Genomic DNA, 23,127 nt, shown 5'->3' with positions numbered 1-23,127 from the left:
AGTATGTAGTTCAATCAAAATTCAGTGTTGTTACACTTCACTCCGAAATGCTACAAATACATTTCATCAAAGCTGGCAAAACTGATTTCAAAACCAAGCAGACCAGGGGTAAACAAATTCTGGGTGCCAGATCACCACGGCACTTACAATTTTCATGTGGCACCGAATTTTTTTATAGGGTTCAATTTTGTTTTCCCCAAGACTTTGATTTCTTTTATGTTGCCACGACTAATACATAAGTCATAATGTTAAGAAGTTCGAGTGTGTAATGCATTTGATTAATTATAATACAGTTTAATATTTTTTACTAAATGTACTTCATCTCAGCTCAAATGATTTTCTCTTTGCACGTGTCGGTAAAATGTGGAGGCTCCTGAAAAAGAAAGAGAGGGGACTGCTGCCTGAAAAATCTGGAGTTTTGTCTATACTTGAAGTAGCCTACACTCAGGGCTTCTTTGATGACATACTTCCCACTGCGTTCTACTTCCTCCACCCACCTGTAGCTGCAGTGATGTCAGCACATGGGCTGCTCTCAAGCATTGTGTTAGCATGTGCAGTTGTTTTAACTTATAGTTTTACGAGGGCTATTCATAAAGTAACTTCCATTTTCATATAGCGTGCGTAACAACAGAGACAGTGGTGCTGCTCTTGCGGTGGAGTGTACCTTGAAGCAGTACGCATCGAGCAGAGGTAGAGTGAAGGTCGTGTCTTTGTTCCTCTCTGAGCCACGTGCTGTCAAAATGTGTGCTGCAATCGCAAGTCCCGCCAGGTGTGAGGTACGTTCTGTAATAAGATGTCTTGTGGCCAAAAACTGTAAATCTAGTGAAATCTATCGCCAACTTTGTGAAGTTTATGGGCCAGACGTAATGAGTGAAGGTGGTGTAAGACAATGGTTCTGTATGTTCAAAAATAGGTGAACCAATGTCCATGATGAAGAGAGAAGTAGTCGACCAAGTATTGTGAATGCAGATCTGATTCGTTTGGTTGACAAAAGGGTTAGAGCAAACTGAGGTTCACCATGTCGGAGCTTAGTGAGGATTTTCCACAGATTAGTCGTACTCTTCTGTACAAAGTGATTACGGAAGATCTGGGCTACCAGATGAGTGTCTAAACTCCTATCTGAGGAACAAAAGACTCAGCGGATGGGAGCAGCGCTGTCCTTTCTTGAGCATTACGAAAGAGAAGGTGATGCTTTTCTTGATCAGATTGTGACAGGAGATGAGACTTGGGTTCGGTATGTGAATGCTGAAACAAAGCTTCAATCGATGCAGTAGGGCATACTCACTCCCCGAAAAACACCCACAAAGTGTCGTCAAACACTTTCCACGAGGAAACTCATGGCAACTGTCTTCTGGGACAGAAAAGGAATTTTGCTAGTGGAGTTCTTGGAGAGGAATGCCACAATTAACGCTGAGCATTATTGTAACACACTAACAAACTTGAAAAAGGCCATTCAAAACAAACGTCGTGGCATGTTGAGCTCTGCGATGATTTTCCTGCATGACAATGCCCAGCCACATACAGCGCGTCGTACTGCGACCAAACAGCAAGAGTTCAACTGGGAAGTATTGGATCACCCTCCCTATAGCCCAGATTTGGAGTCTAGCAATTGCCATCTTTTCATGCACATAAAGACGTGGCTTGGCTCAAAGTGCTTTGACGACAACGAAGAGTTGAAAACCAGCGTCGTAGGTTGGCTTCAGTTGCAGGCGGCCGAATTCTATGATTGCGGAATTTCAAAGCTCATCAAACACTATGATAAGTGTCTCAATGTGACTGGAAACTATGTGGAAAAATAAACTAGTGTGTATACTTCCAAACGTATTGTAAACCAATTCTGTAACGTCATTCACAGGTTTGTAAAAAATAAAAGGAAATTACTTTATGAATAGCCCTCGTAATTTGTCAGTTTAATATTAATGTGTTTTAAAATGGTGAATTGTGCTGTTGTGAATGTATAAATGATGTGTGTAAAGCAAAAGGTAATGGTTATAATTTATCACTGTTTTCCCAACAATCCTGTAATTTGTAAATAGTGGGAAATAAAATACAAGTGAGATGATGTGATCAACACCAAAAAATGCTTGTATTTATAAAGAACATTTTGATATACAAAATGATATGAAGAACGAGAATTACAGAAGAAAAAGTTTTGAAGAAAACAACAGTTCCAAGTCACAACATTAATAAGGTGCTGTATCACACAGCAAATAATAAAAAAATAATCGACATAAACAGATGATCAGACATGCTGCTTTAGACCATCTGCACATACTTAGCCCCAAAAAACCTCGGAAGAAAGAAAACATGATTACTGAAAATGCAAGCATGGCAGTGTGGTGGTAATCTGAAGTGTCATAAAAAGATTTGTGTGTCTTAAATCAAGAAAAATTTGAGTTGGAAAATGAGTGACAGACCTACTTTCATACTCATGTCTGTAAAGGTGCATCTACACAGTTAAACTTTTCTTTCAGCTTTACACATTGAAGCAATGCATGCAAAAGTGAACGAAATGCATTCAATTGTGAATGTCTTTTTCCACCAAAAATGAGAGCACATGCGGCAAATGAAAGCTAACAATTGCCAGTGAGTATATTGTGTGTTATTTCGTTCAACAGTAGCATGTAGCGAGCAGCTGAATGTTTTAGTGCCGTGAATAAACTGAAAATTGTTTTGTCTGGTGATGTTGAACCTTTTAAGATGAAAATGGCAGAAAGTATAATTACCTTTATTGAATATTATCGCAAATAGGAGTGTCTATGGAATGTTCAAAAACAAATCTCAGATCTTTTTTCTTTGTATTGGTTATTTTACAATGCTTTATCAACTGCTACGGTTATCTAGCACCTGAATAAGCTGGTGAGAATGCCAGTGAAATGAGTCCAGGGTCCAGCATCGAAAGTTACCAAACATTTGCTCTTAATGGGTTGAGGGAAAACCCCAGAAAAAATCTCAACCAGGTAACTTGTTCCAACCAGGATTTGAACCCGGGGTTGCTCACTTCACAGTCAGGCATGCTAACTGATACTCCACAGTGGTGGGCAATTTTGAGAATCAAGTAGGCCTAGGTATTGGCTTCATATTTTTAATATTGTATGTAGTGAAGATGATGTGCGTCAGTTGCAGTCAGGTTATTGAACTAATTGCTACGCTCCTTCTACATACCAAGGCACATGACGTCTTGTCACTGTGTAGGGACCGAAAATCCGCTGTCTGGTCGTAACAGATAACTAGAGCCCGGATGTTCGGCAAAATGCCTTTTTTATTGGGTGGAAGTGAATCATTATTTTCATAGATATAAATGTGATTTGGAGTAAATCAAAGTGATAGGGCCAATTTTTATTTTGCCTATTTAAGGTGTTTCTTGCTAATTCAATAATAAATGCCTTTTTTTGTCATTTTAAAGCAATATTTTTTTGTTTATTTGCAATTTTCTAATTAATTGTAATGTAATGTGTATGAAATTTGAATATATGAAACAATGACACACTTTAGTAACAATAGTAAATAAAAGTAATTTATTTTGGTGCTTAATCTGCTAATAATCGTGCTCTAATACTATTGGTGTAATATGAATAATGATCGACAAAAATATGTCATGTATTCAACAATACCCCATATCATGATCTAGGGCAATACCAACATTCAGCTTCATAATTTTAAATATTAAGCCCGTTCTCATAGAAGTTGTCACATAGCATTTACAATTGTTTGCTTTCGTATTTTCAAATCTTACTGTTACAATTTTTTGCTACACATGTTTATTATTGTATGAGAAAGAAATCTGAGTGAGGAACAGTCAGTTATTGTCGGGTGATAAAAGGTATAACATCGGTTAGCTAAATTCAGTAAACCATTGAAAAGTAAACTTCATGTTTACGTTAGTGAATTTGGTGTCCATGTATTTTCAACTGATGGAACAGTTTTGTTATGAACAGTTTGTGAAAAGACAGTTAATCACGAAAAAAAATTATTTTATAAGTCAGAGTGTATCAACTACGAAGTAAAAATGTGAGTTATATTGATATAATTTAAATTTATTGTTATAATATTGTATGCCCTTTTAAAATTTATAATGCCTTTTTTTTAATTTATTGTGGCTTTTTTTACGTTTTTATTGCCTTTTTTTGCCTGCCTATTTTAACTGATATAAATGCCTAAACGTCCAGGCTCTACTCATAACTATAATAGCTTTTTCTTACAACAGATATAGCCCTAGTTGTTAGTCTAGTAATTTTCTGTATAGCAATTATGTATTTTTCTTGTCTTATGGAAAAACAGGCAAATTACACTCGATTTTAATTTACATAATATTTAAACTATGGTATAATATTTTATATGTAGAAATTTATGAGTTAAGGCTAGTTCACAATAAACCGGAAACGAGAATCGGAACGAAAACGAAAAAGGTAAAATTGTTAAAATGTGTACATTTAAATGTGAGCATTCACAATTAACGAAAAGCTTGCCGGAGCCCGGGATCGGGAACGGAGAGTTGGCCAAGTTTCAACTTCGGCGTTCACGTTTCCGATCACAGCCCACTAGATTCATTCTATTGCCATCTAAAAACTATTTTGTCGTCGTATATTTTGTAGCAAGAACACCGTGACATAACCTATGCATTATTTTGTTCTGTGCTGCGCATCATGGAGCAAGTTTTATTTGATGAGATTCTAATATTGAGTGTTGAGGAAAATCCTCAAGTTTACGATAAGCGGCGCGCCTCGTATAAAGATGAGAAAATGAAGGAGAATACGTGGCTTTCAATAGCTGCTCTTTGAACACCGATTGGAAGCGAATCATATTTTATTACTGTATTGGTTGTATTACACACTATCATGCTTCAATTCAGTAACTGCTTTGTGTTCATTTTTGTTCTATTACAAATGTTTCTTCTCTAATTATTTTACGTTATGGTAGACTTAAAATAGGTTGTGATAATAAAGATGCATGGGCATATTTATAGTAACGTACCTAATGAAATGTTTCAGTTGAAATTGCGATGTTGTTAACATGTGTTTATGTTGGCTGCCTTGTACTCATGAGAGAACGCCATTGGTCAATTATACACAAATAACATCAGAATGCATAATATCGACTTTACATATCGTTATTGACATGCATATCGATATGCATAGTCGTCTACGTTCTCGGTTTATTGTGAATCAAAACTTTTCATATTCACGTCCTCTGCTTCTCGTTTTCATTCTGGTTCTCGTTCCCAGTTTATTGTGAACCAGTCTTTACAGTGTGTGTTATTCTATTCCAATCATTCTCTCCAAAATGTAGTATTTTATTTTCTTTGACAAAAAAATTAATTTGAAGCATGTACGAAGCTTTTTATAAGGTGTTTCATTTCGTACAATACTGAAGTGGTTTGATATTTTTTTATAAAAAGACAATATAATAGTTACTTATGGCCTTCAAGAAACCTGGAGGTTCATTGCCACCCTCACATAAGCCCGCCATCAGTCCCTATCCTGTGCAAGATCAATCCTATCTCTATCATCATATCCCACTTCCTTCAAATCCATTTTAATATTAACCTCCCATCTACGTCTCAGCCTCCCATTGGTCTTTTTCCCTCCGGTCTCTCAACTAACACTCAATATGCATTTCTGGATTCGCCCATACGTGCTACATGCCCTTCCCATCTCAAACGTCTGGATTTAATATTGCTAATTATGTCAGGTGAAAAAAAAAAAACAATGTGTGCAGTTCTGCATTGTGTAACTTTCTCCATTTTCCTGTAACTTCATTCCTCTTAGCCCAAAATATTTTCCTAAGAACCTTATTCTCAAACACCCTTAACCTCTGTTCCTCTCTCAAAGTGAGAGTCCAAGTTTCACAATCATACAGAAGAACCGGTAATATAACTGTTTTATAAATTCTCACTTTCAGATTTTTTGAGTGCAGACTGGATGACAAAAGCTTCTCAACCGAATAATAACAGGCATTTCCCATATTTATTCTGCGTTTAATTTCCTCTCGAGTGTCATTTATATTTGTTACTGTTGCTCCAAGATATCTGAATTTTTCCACCTCTTCAAAGGACAAATTTCCAATTTTTATATTTCCATTTCGCTGCTAATGGCTTCATTGCCAAATGTAAGGCACTAGACAACATATTTCCATTTCGTACAATATTGTGGTCACGAGACATGATCATATACTTTGTCTTTTCGGGATTTACCTCCAAATCTATCTCTTTACTTGCTTCAAGTAAAATTCCCATTTTTTCCCTAATAGTTTGTGTATTTTCTAACAACATAATACAAAGGATTTTAAACATTCGCAACAGGTATATTGGATTCAATTATCAATATATACTGAGTGCATTCCATCTTGAATAAACAATTATTTAAATTACTACTGAATCATTTCTAATATATACTTCGAATCAAATAACTCTGAAACATATTTGTCCAAACTGATATTAAAATGTCCACTATATACTAATTCCAAGTACGAATTTTCAAATGTTAAATGGATGCTGCATGGAGTACAGTTGGGGGCTGTCCCATAGTGACATCATGCCATGATGAATGTGGAACAAGTTGCAATGCCGCTGTGAGCCAGCCCTGTCCTAAAGTGCTGGCCATTCTGTTCCATGTTACTCAGTTCACTTCAAGCTTTGAAGAAGCGTTCAGATATAGGTAATTATTAAACGATTGGATAAATACAAAACTGCATGCAAGGAGGAGGGGAGAGGAAGGAAGATGGAAGGAGAGAGAGATATTCTCTTAAGAACTCGTTAGAAAATTTTACCATTTAATAATTATTAAATCAAAGATAAACAATTCTGGTCTAAACTCCCTACCTGTAGGTGTAGTTTCTATCAGGTAATAACCTAGGGGAATGTCTTCCCCCATGCCAGGAAATATCACTGCTATATCAGTGATGGGTGCTTGGTTGTGAGTTGTCTTGAGATGAGTTCCATCCCGTGAGAAGTCTCCAAGAGGTTCAGGCTGATCAGGCAGACCGGCTACAACAAAATAATCTCCCACACGACGTTCATCCATGATTGCAGGAAATTGTGTGCAACTTCATTTTTAAATATAACCTCTTGCTTCTATTGTAACTTCACTGAAAAAAAAAAAGAGAAATACATTAACCATCAATCTTCACACCTATTTACATAATTATTATTACATAGGCAGAAAACTGGGCAGCTGGACTGAAGTGAAGAGAGCTTGCCAGCTATTGAACAAAACAAGTTAGTATGGAAAGATGTGAACTCTTCGAATGTGTCATATGAAGCAAGTATTCAAAATAGTAGTAATAGTGTCATATTACAATAAAGTTACTTTGATGCGTTCTTATTTTTTTAAATTGGGCTAATTAACGAAATTTTCATAATAAGTAGCTACATAAAAACGTGCTTTTTACTTACTTACAAAAGGCTTTTAAGGAACCCGGAGGTTCACTGCCATTCTCACATAACCCACCATCGGTCTCTATCCTGTGCAAGATTAATTCAGTCTCTATCATCATATCCCACCTCCCTCAATATTAATTTAATATTATCCTCCCATCTACGTTTCGGCCTCCCCAAAGGTCTTTTTCCCTCTGGCCTCCCAACTAACTCTACATGCATTTCTGGATTTGCCCATACGTGCTACATGCTCTGCCCATCTCAAATGTCTGGATTTAATGTTCCTAATTATGTCAGGTGAAGAATACAATGCGTGCAGTTCTGCGTTGTGTAACTTTCTCCTTTCTCCTGTAATTTCATTCTTCTTAGCCCCACATATTTTCCTAAGAATCTTATTCCCAAACACCCTTAATTAACCGGTAATATAACTGTTTTATATATTCCAACTTTCAGATTTTTTACAGCAGACTAGATGACAAAAGCTTTTCAATTATATAATAAAAAGCATTTCCCATATTTATTCTGCATTTAATTTCCTTCTGAGTGTCATTTATATTTGTTACTGTTGCTCCATGATATTTGAATTTTTTCACCTCTTCAAAGGATAAATTTCCTATTTTTATATTTCCATTTCATACACTATTCTCGTCACGAGATGTAATCATATACTTTGTTTTTCAGGATTTACGTCCAAACCTATCCCTTTACTTGCTTCAAGTAAAATTTCCATGCTTTCCCTAATTGTTTCTGGATATTTTCCTAACATATTCACATCATCCACGTAGACAAAAAGCTGATGTAATCTGTTCAATTCCAAACCTTCTGTTATCCTGAACTTTCCTAATGGCATATTCTAGAGCGAAGTTAAAAAGTAAAGGTCATAGTGCATCTCAGAAAAACATCCAACATAAACTGATCTATATGGTCTCTGCTGTACATTTCACTAAGACATATTTTAATTGTTCGAACTAGCTTTTTACTATATACTGAATATACGGAACACTTGAAATTTAAAAGTGTCAAGCAATAGCTATTTTAAACAAGAAAGTAGGTACGTAATTATTTCTGAAGAACTCTTAAAAAGTATCTTGAGAAATGCTCATATAAAAATTACTTCAAAATTTTACACAGCCACTTTGAACTAACCAACATTCGTTAAATCACTTAAATTCATGTCTGCAAAATGAATATTGGGAAAAATGTAGGGCTATAGCCTATACTACAGGTACCACTGATATTAATAATAAATGTTATATATTTTAACTACATTTACGAATTATTTCAATGAATGTTTTCCACTCAAAGTTCTGAAAAAATCCGAAAGTAAAAACATGTGGATCACTCAGGGAATTAAAATCTCTTCTATTACAAAAATGAATCTATATTTAATGACTAAGACAGTAGTGATCCTAATATTCTTATCTTAACCACTAGAACTAATGTAAAATGTTATCAAAAGTTTTAAAAGAGACAAAAAGAATACATATGAATAGAAAAGTACAAAATACAGATAAAATTAAAACTAGGCCTAGGGTATATGGGCTATTATTAACAATGAATCTTGTCAATATTAAAAGAATGAAAATATTTGTTGTATTAAAATCAATTATTATAAACTAGAGGATCCAAGATCTATTGCAAATTCTTTTAACGACTTCTAGAAATATTGATAACTTAAACATTCAAGATTGTGCAAATGATGCTGCAATGGATTATTTAAGAGATGTACTTAAAAATGAATTTCCAGGTCTCAAATATATACCTACTACTGCAGTAGAAATTATGCATGTGATGAAACATCTAAAAACAAAAAATTCCTCTGGATATAATGAAATATCAAATAAAGTTCCAAAAGCCTGTTCTGAAATAATTCCTCTCCTTTAACCCAATGGAATTGTATTTAAATTCCCTGTGCTCGGATTTAATGTCCAGTTTGCAGCATGCTGTAAAAAAAACATAACTACACAAGATTTTTAATGCAGAATTTATCAGCAGCTATGTATTTATTGATTAAGACATCTCTAGAATTCCACATCAAATGTTGAATTATCGTCCTATGGGCAAGAGATCCTTGGGCAGACCATTAAAACGTTGGCAAGAGAGCGTAATGGGCTACTAGGCTCAATACATGAAAAGGATGATGACTAAGATATTTTGATGTGATGAATCTCACCCAACCACAGCTTGTCAAACAAGATGAATGGGTTAAGCTACTTGTTCAATTTGTCAATGCAATGAGGTATTTTCCTAGAAAGACTCAAATACCCAATAAACAAATGGAAGATAAATTAATTGTCAATTATAGATCCATATCATTATTTTAAAAAATTATGGTTCACTTAACGACGCTTGCAATTGCCGAGGTTGTATCAGCATCGCCTGTGTGCCGGAATTTTGTCCCACAGGAGTTCTTTTACATGTCAGTAAATCTACTGACATACTGACATGAGCCTGTCACTACATTTAAGCACACTTAAATGCCATCGACCTGAGCTGGGATCGAACTCACAACCACGATCACAGAAGGCCAGCACTATACTGACTGTGCTATCCAGGCCGACTCCATATCACTATTAACATTTTCAAAAGTATTTGAGAAAGTTATATAATATACTAGATTATATCATTATTTGGAATCCAATAATATATTAGTTTTAGAGCAGTTTGTATTTAGAAAACAAAAATCAACAGAGAATGTTGCTTTTAGGTTGGTGGATGAAGTAGGCCTTACTGAATTCTTAAATACGAAATTACATATTGGAGGGGTATTTTGTGATTTAGCTAAAGCATTTGACGTGTAGATCACATTATATTGGTAAAAGACTAAAGTTTTGTGGTACCTATTAAGGATGAGACCTCAGGTTGATTTACATCTTAGTTATTAAAACAAAAAAAATTGAAATAAATATACCAAAAGTCACAAACTTACTCAGGATTTATAAATATTAAACACAGACTTCCTTGGGGGATCAATTTTAGGTCTATTTCTATTTCTAGTTTATATTAATGATTTAGTCAACCATAAATAATTTATGCCAAGTAATCTCATTTGCAGATGATACAAATGTAATTATCTCAAACAATTTTATTGCTTTATAAATACATGTAATACAGTATTATAATGGGTAGTAAGATTAAAACTTAGGTACTTTCTCAAAGTTTGTACGAGGGGAGTCCAGAAAGTAAGTTTCCCTGGGTCATCAACAGAAAGAAAACACAATTCCATGGAAAAACTTTATTGTAGCAGATACAGTAAGTGTTTCACTATTTTTCCACATAAACACACCAGAACTGAGACACTTGTCATACCGTGGATCAACTTTTGTAACCCTGCGTCATAGAAGTCTCCCACCTGGGATAGGAACCAGTGTGTAACAGCTGCCTGCAACTCTGCATCACTGTGATATGCATGATGCTGACTGAACAAGACTATTCTGAGGTCAAGAAAAGATGCAAATCGCTGGGGGCAAGATCCGGGCTGTAGGGTGGATGGCCAAACACCTCCCAGTGGAACTGATGCACAAGAGCTGTTGTGAGCCAAGTGTTATCGTGCAGGATGACAACACCTGCACTGACCATACCATGCCACTTGTTTTGAATGGCTCTTCGCAAATTCTGCAGTATTGCACAGTAACGTTCAGCGTTCACCGTCTCACCTCTGGCCAAGAACTCGAGCAGAATGCCCTTTTTCTCCCAGAAGACCATGCACAACACTTTCAGTGTTGACAAAGTCTGCTTGAATTTGGTCCTGGTTTGGAGATCCACTGTGATCGATCCCAATGTATTGTCTGGCATTTAGTTTCTGGGATAAAGTGTGCAATCCAAGTTTCATCACTTGTGGCGATCCGTCCAGAAACTAGTCGCTGTCATTGTGGTACCACTCCAGGAATGTCAATGCTGATCCCATGCACTTTGTTTTGTGTTCAGGTGTCGGTTGCTTCAGCACTTACCTCGCACACACTTTCTTAAACAACATGTGCTTCGTGACAATTTCGTGCAATATAGTGCGGGAAATGCTGAACTTCTGAAAACTGTCTGCACCAGTGATGCATCATCTGCTTGCTCATATTGTCTGGCCATACAGTTGACAATACTGACAATGAATTTCGATTGGTGCCATGTTCTGTGCATTGAAAAACTTTTTCACAGAACGAACCTCGCAATTGGTGGAGGTTGGGGGCGCACTTCCATACAGGGGCAGCAGCATTTCCACTAAGGTTAGAGCCCAGGTGAGTGCGTATTAATCGAAAAAATGTCACATAAACATGCGTCCTATTCTCAATATTTTCTAGCCCCTAATTTTCGATTAAAACACACACACCTAAACTGGGCTCTAACCTTACAGGAAATGCAGCTGCCCCTGTATGGAAGCACTCCCAAGATTGGAATTAGAGCTCCCATCTTCATCCGCTATATTGTGAGGAATCAAGCAGTGTCATCAGGTGCACACCACTGCCACATCATTACTCTGTCACGCACGTGCACTAGCCTCTTACAGTGCATGGCCTGCTATCTGTGAGGGAAACTTCCTTTCTGAACGCGCCTCGTACTTATGAGTATGAGCACTTTCTGTGACTACATACTCGTAACCACTATAACATAACCATTTTCGTAAGAATAAAAACATTCTACCTGACACGAATATATACTCATCTCAACAGCATTTTTGATCGTTTAAAAGTTACTATATAGGCGTACTCATATATTCTCTTTAATCACATCGCACCATGATGATAAACTTTTTATAGAGTTTCACATGCTATCAGCATGCTGTAGTGGTTTGTGTTTTGGTTTTTTGTGAATTTTGATAATGGATAAATAAATAAATAAATAAATAAATATCATGAAAGGGAGAGTGAATCAGAAAAATGACGTTAATTAAGTAGGAAACAAGAAAATAATACTGCGAACAGTCATTAACGAGATGATGGATGAAGATTACAATCAATGTCTAGAATTCCAGGTACGGTAAGTATATTAATAGTATTTTCTATTATGAAGCAGTTATTTATACGTATCTTGCAATTCATATTTTATGAAATAAACTGTAATTGTTAATTTTAAATAATAACAATACAATCTATCCTTATAATTTAATATAGTCATTCACATTTTTATATGTCATGTTTTTTTTATAAAGAACAATTATGTGTAACTAATTTACAATCACTTTTGTGAAGCATTAAAGGCTTTTGAAGTTATTGAATCCACATATTCACGTATTTTTCTACATTTTTCCATGAGGCACTATATCGTTCATAAATTCTGAAATTTTTTCAGACTTAAGTTAACTTTAAACTGAACACAAATCAACAAATACCTACTCAGAACTGAGTCTGCTACAAACCATAGTGAAAATAACATGAGAAAGAACTTATAAAAATGAGAATATATAACTTTTATTCTTACCAAATATGAGTATATATTTTGTAAGAGATGGACACTTGAGTATATTCTATTATGCTTCTAAGTTATGAGTATGTAATCAAAAATGAACTCTTACTAACAAGAGTATTTACTAAAAAAAATCTAGTAGGCTATATATTATATACCTACTCAATTTTATTCTTATGACCCAATGTGTTACATGGTGCACGTGGTAATTAGCTGTGTGTAATTTGTTATTAATGTTATAAATAATTTGTAACACTGATGTGAAATTCGAAAAAAAAAAAAAGATGTCATTCAAAGAACAATAGCTCAGGGAGTGAGATCTCTTTGCCATTAAATACCTAGTCAGACTTCAGAATTAGTGCCAAGGATTCGTCAACTGTTGTGCTACCAACATTACGCAAAGCAGTCAGATGCATAGCTACGCAGCCTAGGCATAAGTGACGTGAAGCCAAGGAATGTGGCAAGGTTAGATGAGGGGAGAGTTAAGTGACAGGAGACCAAGGACTCTAACGAGGTTGAAATGGATTAGATGAGAGGATAGGTAATGTTGTACCTTTGAAGTAAATAAATGTCGAATTTATATTTAAAAGGGACTTTCCTTTATCACAGAGATCAACTGCACTATTTCTTCTGTGCTGTTGGGAATTTGTATTCTCCAAGGAATATGTGGCAGACCTGAGTGGTTCTTTGTAAACTGAACAACAGAGTTTTCCTCTCCTTTTTGTCATTTGTATGTATTCACCATGTGAAATCAAGGCGTTCTGAGTAAATTTTGTCGGAAAACGTACTGTCAGCAGATGTACATAGACTAATTACCACATGGATATAAATACCCTTGAAATGGCATACCTTGTATACTTTCGTTCTATAACATATTTATGACATATTATGCAGTGCTTTTTTTTCGCAAAACACAAAAGAACAGCGTTCTAGCATCTTTTGTTGCATGTCATCATGGAACCGAGAAATGTGTTAATAATAATATTTTTAACATAATTTTTCTTTGAACTCCGCATAGACCATTAAGGTCTTAAAGTTGGACGAAAAGAAGATTAGAAACGACAAAATTCCCGTGCACTGGACAGTAATCATCTCCCTGTCCGTATAATATATTCTCTACAGAGTTCCACCATCTTTTTCTCCAGAAGAAAAGCACCGATATCATGGATTAATATTCTGTGACAACTTATCTGAAACTAAACATACTGGAATCTTCGTTTTACCAAAAAAAAAAAAAAGCAATGATGATTGGTGTAAGTTATATAAAAGAAATCATGTAAAAAGATGTTCCAAAATGTATTAATAATGAACTTATCATGTAAGTAAGCCTACGTTCGTTCCCTAATGATACTCAGTCAAAACATTCAATAATTTTAATACAAGACACAAAGAAGTATCTCCATCTACCCTCCGTTAGTCTCCGCAGTTATAAAAATGGTGTTCAGTACCAGTCTTCATGTATTAGGACTACAATTTTAAAATACATTGCCTAAAGATTTTAAAAGCCAACAAGAAAACGTTCGAAACAAAATTAACCAAATATCTGCATATTCATACCTTTCACTCAACTGATGTAATTAACATGGATTAATCTGCTTCGTATGTATTGTACATTTTTGTAGAACTTCTGATTCGTTCCACATCTCAAAGTTCTAATACTGATGTAAGATATATGGAATGCAATACCCGAAATGAAATGAAATAACATCCCAGTGGTTAACTTAGAGAAACGTGTTGGATTACTTATCATAGTCGAGTAGGCCGAAGCATCGAAATAAATGTATAAGAATATAAAACAAAGAATATCCGTGCTGTTGTTCATTTGATTAAAGCGACCATGATTCGCCTGTAGATAAATTTGTAAGCTAATTATGAACACTACATAGCCTAACTTGAATCTACAATTTATAATGCATTTACTACTTTGATAATAAAAAGTATGGTGTGTCAAAGCAGGTGAAAATCAACATCTGAAACATATACAATAATGTGATAAATATCTAATACACTTAAAGGATTTTAAACGTGTTAAATCAAATGTGACAGGTTAGAATGAGGAAATTGACTCACAAAAGGCAACCAGAACACTGATATTTACCCAGCAAAAAAAGAAAAAGAAAAACAACTTTATCTGCATACAATCCACACTGAGAACATTTTAGGTAGACTTATTTTAATTAAAGCTAAGGTCACACAAAGTTATAAATTACCACATACACGGCCATCCTCGAAATTCTTTTAAATTAAGTACAATATATACATACTTCTCTTATGATGTTTCAAGGACATCATTACTTCATAAATATTTCTTACGAACTATACGAGCTCTCAATTAGACTTGAACACATTCAAAACATTCGAACACAATACAGGTGCAAAACAATATATATACGCATCATTTCACTATTCAACCTTGTCACTTCAGCCATATTTCGTCTGAACTAGAGTTGGCCGCTCATGAGAGACTCGACTCGAAAGAATGATTCGAGCTCTCCAGAGCTCTCAGCTCGCTCCATATGTGAGACCTTGCAAGGTGGGCAAGGCAACTTGATTCACTCGTTCAAGACTCGTCATTCACTCTACATACAGCCTTCGTGCAAAACCATTGCCTACGTTCTAAGAGATAGACAAGGTCGGGAAACTGGGAATATGTCAGGGAATTCCGAAAGCCATCATTAGAGAGGTCCGTTCGATTTTGCTTCATATAATTATTTAATAAAATATAAAATAAATAGTGTTGTTCTCATGTTTTCTTGCGTGTTTCCTTGCTGCCTAGCAAGCTGGGTGCCGTGGTGGGTACGGTGCTGGCTCCGATGTTGGCTACGGTGATTGTTGTTGAAGCTATAGAAGGCTGTGAAACTGAATGGCATTGTTTTGATGGAGTTATAAGTGTATAACATCTTTCTTGGTGATATGATAAAGTATTTACTGTTCGAAGTGATAATATTGAAGACAGTTTTTTTTATATAGGTGAATGTTAGTGACAGTTATCTTTCATTCCTTCAGAAGAAATTTACTTTTATATATATTTTGTGGATTTGATACATGGTTGCTAAGGACATAATTATAAATAACTTACGAAACTTTTAGTTCTGAACAAATAATTTATAGTCTATGAATTTTTGTACATATCTACGGGTATTATCGAAGTATGTCTTTCATAAATTTAAATGTTGAAATGTGTCAATCACAATAGTGAAATAATAGTGTTTGATATATAATTACTTTATAAAATGTCACAACATAGCACAAATGAAGGAACAGCACGTTGTCTAATTTGCAAAAAAATATGTAAATCCAATGCAGAAATAAATATATATATATATATATATATATATATATGGGTAAAGCCCATCCAGAAGGGAGAAGAAAAAAAATTGGCACATAGATATACCATGGCATCTTCTCATTAATCAGATTTTAATAACGCAAGCGATATTTCACCCAACAAAAACATTACTGACACCTCAGCTACATAGCAACAGAGTTTCCAAAACCCCCTCGAAACAACAAATCGAAATTCTGTGGTAGTTAACAACCAGGATCCTGTTCAAGTTTTCCAACAGAGTGAAGATGAAATATCTAATCCAGAAAATACACAGAATGATCGTATAAGTTTTCATCCAATGAAAGAGTGGGAACGAAAGCTATGCCACATCCAATCTGTAGGAACGAGTGAAGATTCTGAAGCTCTAATGGAAAATGTTAGGCATTTTTTCACACAGCAAATGACTGAATTGCCAGGACCCCAACATTCAGCTGTGAAGCATTATCAAGCTTGTAAAGTAAGTAAAATTAAGAGTAAATGTAATTATAAAGCAACATCCAATCCACAAAAGAAATCTAAGAGACAGCGAATGAAAAAATATGAGTATGAACTAACCCTGTATCAATTTTACAATCAAAGACGTGAAGTGGCAAGAAAAGTTTTAAATAATTTAAATCACAAAGCTACGTGTAAAATCTCTACACGTCTAAAGCCGCGTCCAGACTTGCAACAGAACATCGTAACCGCGCTGCGTTCCTATCTGGACAGTGAAAGGTACTTCGCAACTTCGGCGCGTAACGTGAGCCCGCAACCTGGGCGTTACGTCATAAAACACCTTCCCATGGTTAAACAACTATAAAACGTCTTTGCTTCCCATTACCACGGAGTTCCGCTTCAATGAAGATAGGGGATACAACAGGAAAGAAGAGCAAATGACCACCAACTCGAGAAAAATAGACCCGCAAAAACTTTCTACCGAAAGGATGGAAAAGGCCGAAACGCTAATACAAGATGGCAACATAAACGAGGCAGTAGAAATATTAACAAACACCATCAAAGAAGCAACCGTGCTAGCACACATCAAGTAGGGGAAAATATGGTTCGACCACGACTGCTACCAGAACCGTAAGAGGGTGCTAGAACATCTTCAAGACACGAAAACAAGTCAAACGTCTGAACACATGAAAAAATATTCCAAGGTTCGAAAGGAATACAAGAATATGATCAAGGAGAAAAAAATGAATACTTAGAAAGAGAAGGAAGAAAAGAAGCCGAAGATGCAAAGGCGGACCCCTCATAGCATTGAAGCAAAAGAAAACGAAGATGCTGAATACGATACCAATGGAGAAATGGGAAGAACACTTCGAAAGCATCCTCAACAAAACTGCACGAATTTCACCCCTAACAAGAGCCTTAAACAAGTCAAGCAAAGAGTATATTAGAATCTCAGAAGAGGAAGTAACAAAAACGACAACGACCTTAAAGAAACGCAAGGCCGCCGGCCCTGACAACATATTCAGTGAGCACATACGGGACACCAGCATTTTTATGACGAATCTATGGTCAAAAATCTTCAACAAATGCCTAGAAATGGGAGACATCCCCGACCAGTGCAAGACATCGCAAATAAAGCTGTTGTAATCTAATATAATCTAAAAAAGGACCCACAGATAGCGTCAACTCATATCGAGGCATTGCCCTAGAGAACACCATCTTCAAGGTCTTCACAGGATTTAACTGTGATTATTTCAACCTGAAGAGTCAATATTAGTGTTAATTGCTGTTTATTTTGTTATAGTTTTGTTTAATTACTTAAAATAATGGTTTAATTAGTTTTCAAATTAACATTATTATTCATTGGTGCGAGTGCGTGAAAAACTTTCTTCAAGCATGGACACAGTTCAAATTAGTGGTTCTTCTGGAAATGAATCCGGTTCTTCTGGTTTAGATCCTAGCACATTTGAACATGATTATCATACTATGGTTGATCGAATGGAAACTGTGAGTAGCGATATAAATATTAATAATTGTGGAAATGACACAGGTTCTGTAAACATTTCCTTGGTGCCTAGTTACAAACAAAAGAAGATAACAAAAACAATATTTATGCAGCTACCTAAAAAATCACTGAAAACTCTTTCTGCTAAGCATGTTAAATTGACTCCTCTTGGAAGTAAAAATGTTACTATCTTAAATACTGCGAACAAGAATGCCTCTTCAGTACCTAATCTGAATGCAACCCCAACTAATATGCAAATTAATAAGCGGCCGTGCACAAGCTCAAATACAGAAATAGCACAGAATATGACGTGTTACACCAACATTCCAACTCAAAACAGATTTCAGCCTTTAGCTACGGAAGACAGCATGGAGGAACCTTCTGCTGCTTCTACACTTCAAAAGGAAAAAATTCCACCTATCTGCTTAAAGAACATTGAGAACTATCAGCTCTTATTACAAAGCCTACAGAATTATGTACAATCAGAATTTCATACAGAGTTGAAAGGTTCAGTCATAAAAGTATACGCATCAACATCCCATGATTTTCGATCACTTACTACTTACTTTGACTCAATTCGTCAGCAATATTATACTAATAAAAATCCCTCTGAAAAGAAATTTTCTGCTGTTATTCGAAATGTACCCTACTCTCTCAGTGATCAAGAGATAAAAGTCGCCCTTGAAGAACTTAACTACCCAGTTCATAAAGTAACGAGACTCCTAGGAAAGAACAAACAGCCCACTCCACTTTGTGCAATAGAACTAGATAACAATGGCCAAGGTAAATCAATACTAAATCTCAGTCGCCTATTTTACAGTGTAGTTAAAGTCGAAATTAGACGCCAATCCAAAGAGATTCCTCAGTGTACAAGGTGCCAAAATTTTGGTCATACTAAGAACTACTGCCAACTCGAACCACGCTGCGTACGATGTCTAGAGGCTCATCATTTCTCTCAATGCCCAAATCCTAAAACAATACCGCCTAAGTGCGTGAACTGTCAACAACAACATCCAGCTAACTACAGAGGCTGTGAACACTATTTACAATTGAAGGAAAAACTCTCACGTGGTGTTCAGTTAAGACAAGAAAAACGGACTTATGTTCCAGAATCTTCGCAACCGTTACTTCAACGCACAGAAGATTCTCAACATCAAGTAAATCCTTTAATGTCTCAACCATCTACGTCAAAATTTCAAGCAAATTCTCGATCTAAGACGTATGCAAATGCAGTGAAAGGATCCTTTGAGCAGAGTCACCGTCGCCCTATAAGTCAACCTGCTCCAGAATCTTCCACTTCATCTCTCTTAACCGATCTACTCTCTAAGGTTATTCCGCACATTATCACTTTATTGACTCCATTCTTGTCAGAAATTAAAGATTATTTTATCTCTTCTCTGTCGTCTTACTTCCAGAATGGCAGCAAATAATAAAATTTCTATTCATCAACTCACTATAATCAATTGGAATCCTGATGGTATTAGAATGAAACGATCTTCTCTGATTGCCTTTTTGTCAACACATAATATTATGATAGCCTGCATCACAGAAACTCACCTTCTTCCAAACGAAGTCTTCACTGTTCCAGGATATAAAATATATAGATATGATAGGAATGCTTCAACTGCATCTGGTGGTGTTGCCATTTTAATTAAGCGAAATATTACATAACATCAAGTTCTTCTTCCTTATACGTCTGATATAGAAACAGTCTGAATCAAAATTAAGTGTCAAAATAACCATGATTTTGTTTTATTTTGTGCTTATAAGCCCCCAAAATATCTGCTAAATACTGCATACCTTGCTCTTTTATTTCCCTCAGTCGGTTCAACAATTCTTGTGGGCGATCTAAACTGTAAACACACATCATGGGGATGCAGAGTAACGAACCCAAATGGACTTCGTCTTTACAATTGCATTAACAACCTTGGTCTCCATATTCTCGCACCAACTGAACCAACACACTATCCATATAATCCCGCCAATCTTCCCGATATTCTTGACATCGGAATTCAAAAGAATATGCATTTACCAACTTATATTGCATCATTAACAGCACTTGATTCAGGTCATTGTCCAGTGTTGATTACTTTCCAATTGTCTCCTAATGAAACACCTAAAGTGCAACGCCTTATTAATGGTTTTGTTGATTGGGATAAATTTCAGTTGACTCTAGACTCAATGTTAGTCACAGAATATAATCCACTAACAGCAACAGATATTGACAATGATGTTCAACATTTTACGGACACAATATGCTCATGTGCAAATTATTCTACAATGTGCTCCAAGCGGCCATTAACGCGCTACTACTTACCATCTTCCATACTCCAATTAATTGAGGAAAAACATCGTATTCGTAGACAATGGCAACGAGAGAGGCAACCATGGCAGCGGAAGAAGCTGAATCATCTCATACGATTAGTCAAGACAAATCTTGAACAACATCGCCTGCAGTCATATCAGTCTTACTTATCATCTCTATCTGACGCTGATAATACTCCTTGGTACGCTACAAAGCGTATTCTACGCGAGCCAACAGTCATCCCGACACTTCAGTTAGACTCTCAAATAGCCACAGACACAGAGTCGAAATGTAACTTGCTTGCATCTTATTATCAACATGTATTCACCCCAAACGAGAATAAAAATGAACAGATTACCTCTGAATTAGAAAAGGAACTTATAGAAAATATTAATAAACCGACTGTGGAAGAGAAAATTTCCTATACTACTCCACAAGAATTGTCTCACTTCATTTAAAGGCTTCCAAATAAAAAATCTCCAGGCCATGATCTTATACCCAACATTGTACTAATGAAGCTCACCATCAAAGCTCTTACTTACTTGACGATAATTTTCAATGCTGCCCTTTTAATTGGGTACTTTCCTCGAGCCTGGAAGCTTGCTGAAATCATTGTTTTTCATAAGCCTAACAAACCTAAGCACTTGCCATCAAGTTACCGACCTATTAGCTTACTGCCCACGCTATCGAAATTGTCTGAGAAGGTTATTCATCATCGCATTTGTAAATTTACGTTCCAAAACAAGATAATACCAGATTTTCAGTTTGGCTTTTGTCCAAAACATTCTACAACACACCAACTGCAAAGAGTCACTGAATCCATTATAAAAGGCATTGAATAAAAACAGTATACTGCCACTGTGTTTCTGGATATTGCCCAAGCATTTGATACTGTTTGGCATGATGGTCTAATGCTAAAATTATATAGAATTGGTTTTCCTGACTATCTCACACGCATCGTGAAAAGTTTTTTTTATCTGAGCGTCAGTTCTCAGTACGTATAGATGGCATTAAATCAACGCTTCGTCCAGTTTTAGCCGGAGTGCCACAGGGATCTATGCTGTCACCACTTCTCTTCAATATCTTCACATATGACATTCCATGTTTACAACGTCACACATAGCTATGTATGCTGATGATACAGTTCTCTTTTATTCTCATAGTAACCTAAATACTGCAATCAGCACTCTTCAGACATCCTTACAGGAGCTGTCTAAATGGTTCTCTGACTGGAGATTACTACTCAACATTACCAAGACAGAAGCTAAAATCTTCTCTTTAAGGCCTATTCATAATCCACCTCCTTTGATTCTTCTAAATGAACAAGTTACATGGCTCTCTAGCCAAGAAGCTATCAAATATTTGGGAATACTATTAGACACGAAACTTACATGGAATGCCCATATAACTCGCATTGTTACACTAACCTCTCCTAGAATTCGAAAATTATACCCTTTGGTTAATAGACGTTCACAAATTGGATTGGACTGTTCAATGCTACTCTACACCTCGCTTGTACGACTCTTTTAACTTATGCAGCGCCAGTGTGGGGGACAGCAAATAAGACACACATGCATCGCCTACAATTTCTCCAGAACAAGTTCCTGCGTACTGCAACAAATGCCCCCTGGTTTGTAAGAAATCAACAATTGCATCAAGAATTGGGAATTCTTCCACTAGAACAGTACATCCATTCAATGTCAAAATCTTTCTTCAACAAACTTCCTGGTGTTCCTGGAGATGATATATAACATTGGAGCAAGATCTTGTCAGCCATCCCGACTTAAAAGGAAATTCCCTCAAGACATCCTTCTTAGTGATACTGACGACTCTTTATAAATTTAACACAGAAAATCATCATATTTTTGTTCACATAATTCACAAAAATGTTTAATTAATTAATTTAAATTAATTAGAGGAGCCTTTAGAGCCAACCTAAGCATTATATTCTGCATGTGATATTCCATCATTTAACAGTGGTCTGTATAGCAAGTTTGCTGGTCGACCAATATTAAACATAAAAAAAGGTCTTCACAAAGATACTAACGGAAAGACTGACCGAACAAATCGACCAGCAACTCGGCTTCCGCAAAGGCAGGTCGACTTTACACGCAATCGGAAACCTTATAGACGACATAACAAGTGCCATTAGGATACCAAAAGGAAAACTATACGCTGTGTTGTAGATTATAAGAAGGCGTTCGATTCTATCGACAGGAAAATCCTCTTAAGGAAACTCGAAGAATTCACAGGAAATGACGACCCCAGTACGATTCTAATCAGAAACATTCTGACAGAAAATAAAGTTTATATAAGTGACTCGATAACAACAGCAAGAGAAATAACTCAGACGAACGGTGTTCTACAAGGGGATCCCCTCAGTCCTCTCCTGTTCAACATACTCACATCTGATATCGCCAAAGCACTGCAAGACAAGCAAGCCTCACTGTACATGTACGCCGACGACATGATACTAGCATCAACAGATAAAAACAAACTACAGGCGGCACGGGACACCCTGAGTGAATGGGCACACAACAGCCTGGAAGTCAACGAAACAAAGACCGTGCAGATGGTGTTCAGAAAGGGAGGGAAAATAGCAGGAAGTGAATCCATCATACTCAAAGGAGAAAAATTACAGATTGTGAACAGCTTCAAATACCTTGGGGTAACTTTCCAGAACATGCTTCAACATACACGTAAAGGAAAGGGCAATAGCAGCAAAGAAAGCTATTTACGAGATAAGACAGCTACAGAAACTGTCGCTGGATACTGCAATGACTCTT

General features: G+C 36.1%; 1 protein-coding gene across 2 annotated transcripts in view; it reads right to left on the bottom strand.

The window, feature by feature from the left end:
* Positions 1-15,246, bottom strand: part of Crag (DENN domain-containing protein Crag) — a 219,850-nt gene extending 204,604 nt beyond the window's left edge. For both annotated transcript variants that reach the window (XM_069848500.1, XM_069848499.1), the window contains exons 1-2: positions 15,034-15,246; positions 6,821-7,086 (exon numbers count right to left, since the gene is read on the bottom strand). In XM_069848500.1, coding sequence (XP_069704601.1) covers positions 6,821-7,022 — 202 coding nt within the window. In that variant the 5' untranslated portion in view covers positions 7,023-7,086; positions 15,034-15,246. The remainder of the gene's footprint in view (positions 1-6,820; positions 7,087-15,033) is intronic.
* Between the last annotated feature and the right edge of the window lie 7,881 nt (positions 15,247-23,127).

Source organism: Periplaneta americana, chromosome 15 (assembly GCF_040183065.1).
Source record: "Periplaneta americana isolate PAMFEO1 chromosome 15, P.americana_PAMFEO1_priV1, whole genome shotgun sequence".
Lineage (NCBI taxonomy): Eukaryota > Metazoa > Arthropoda > Insecta > Blattodea > Blattidae > Periplaneta > Periplaneta americana.
Note: the sequence above shows the minus strand (reverse complement) of the source record. Positions and strands in the feature narration are given on the sequence as shown.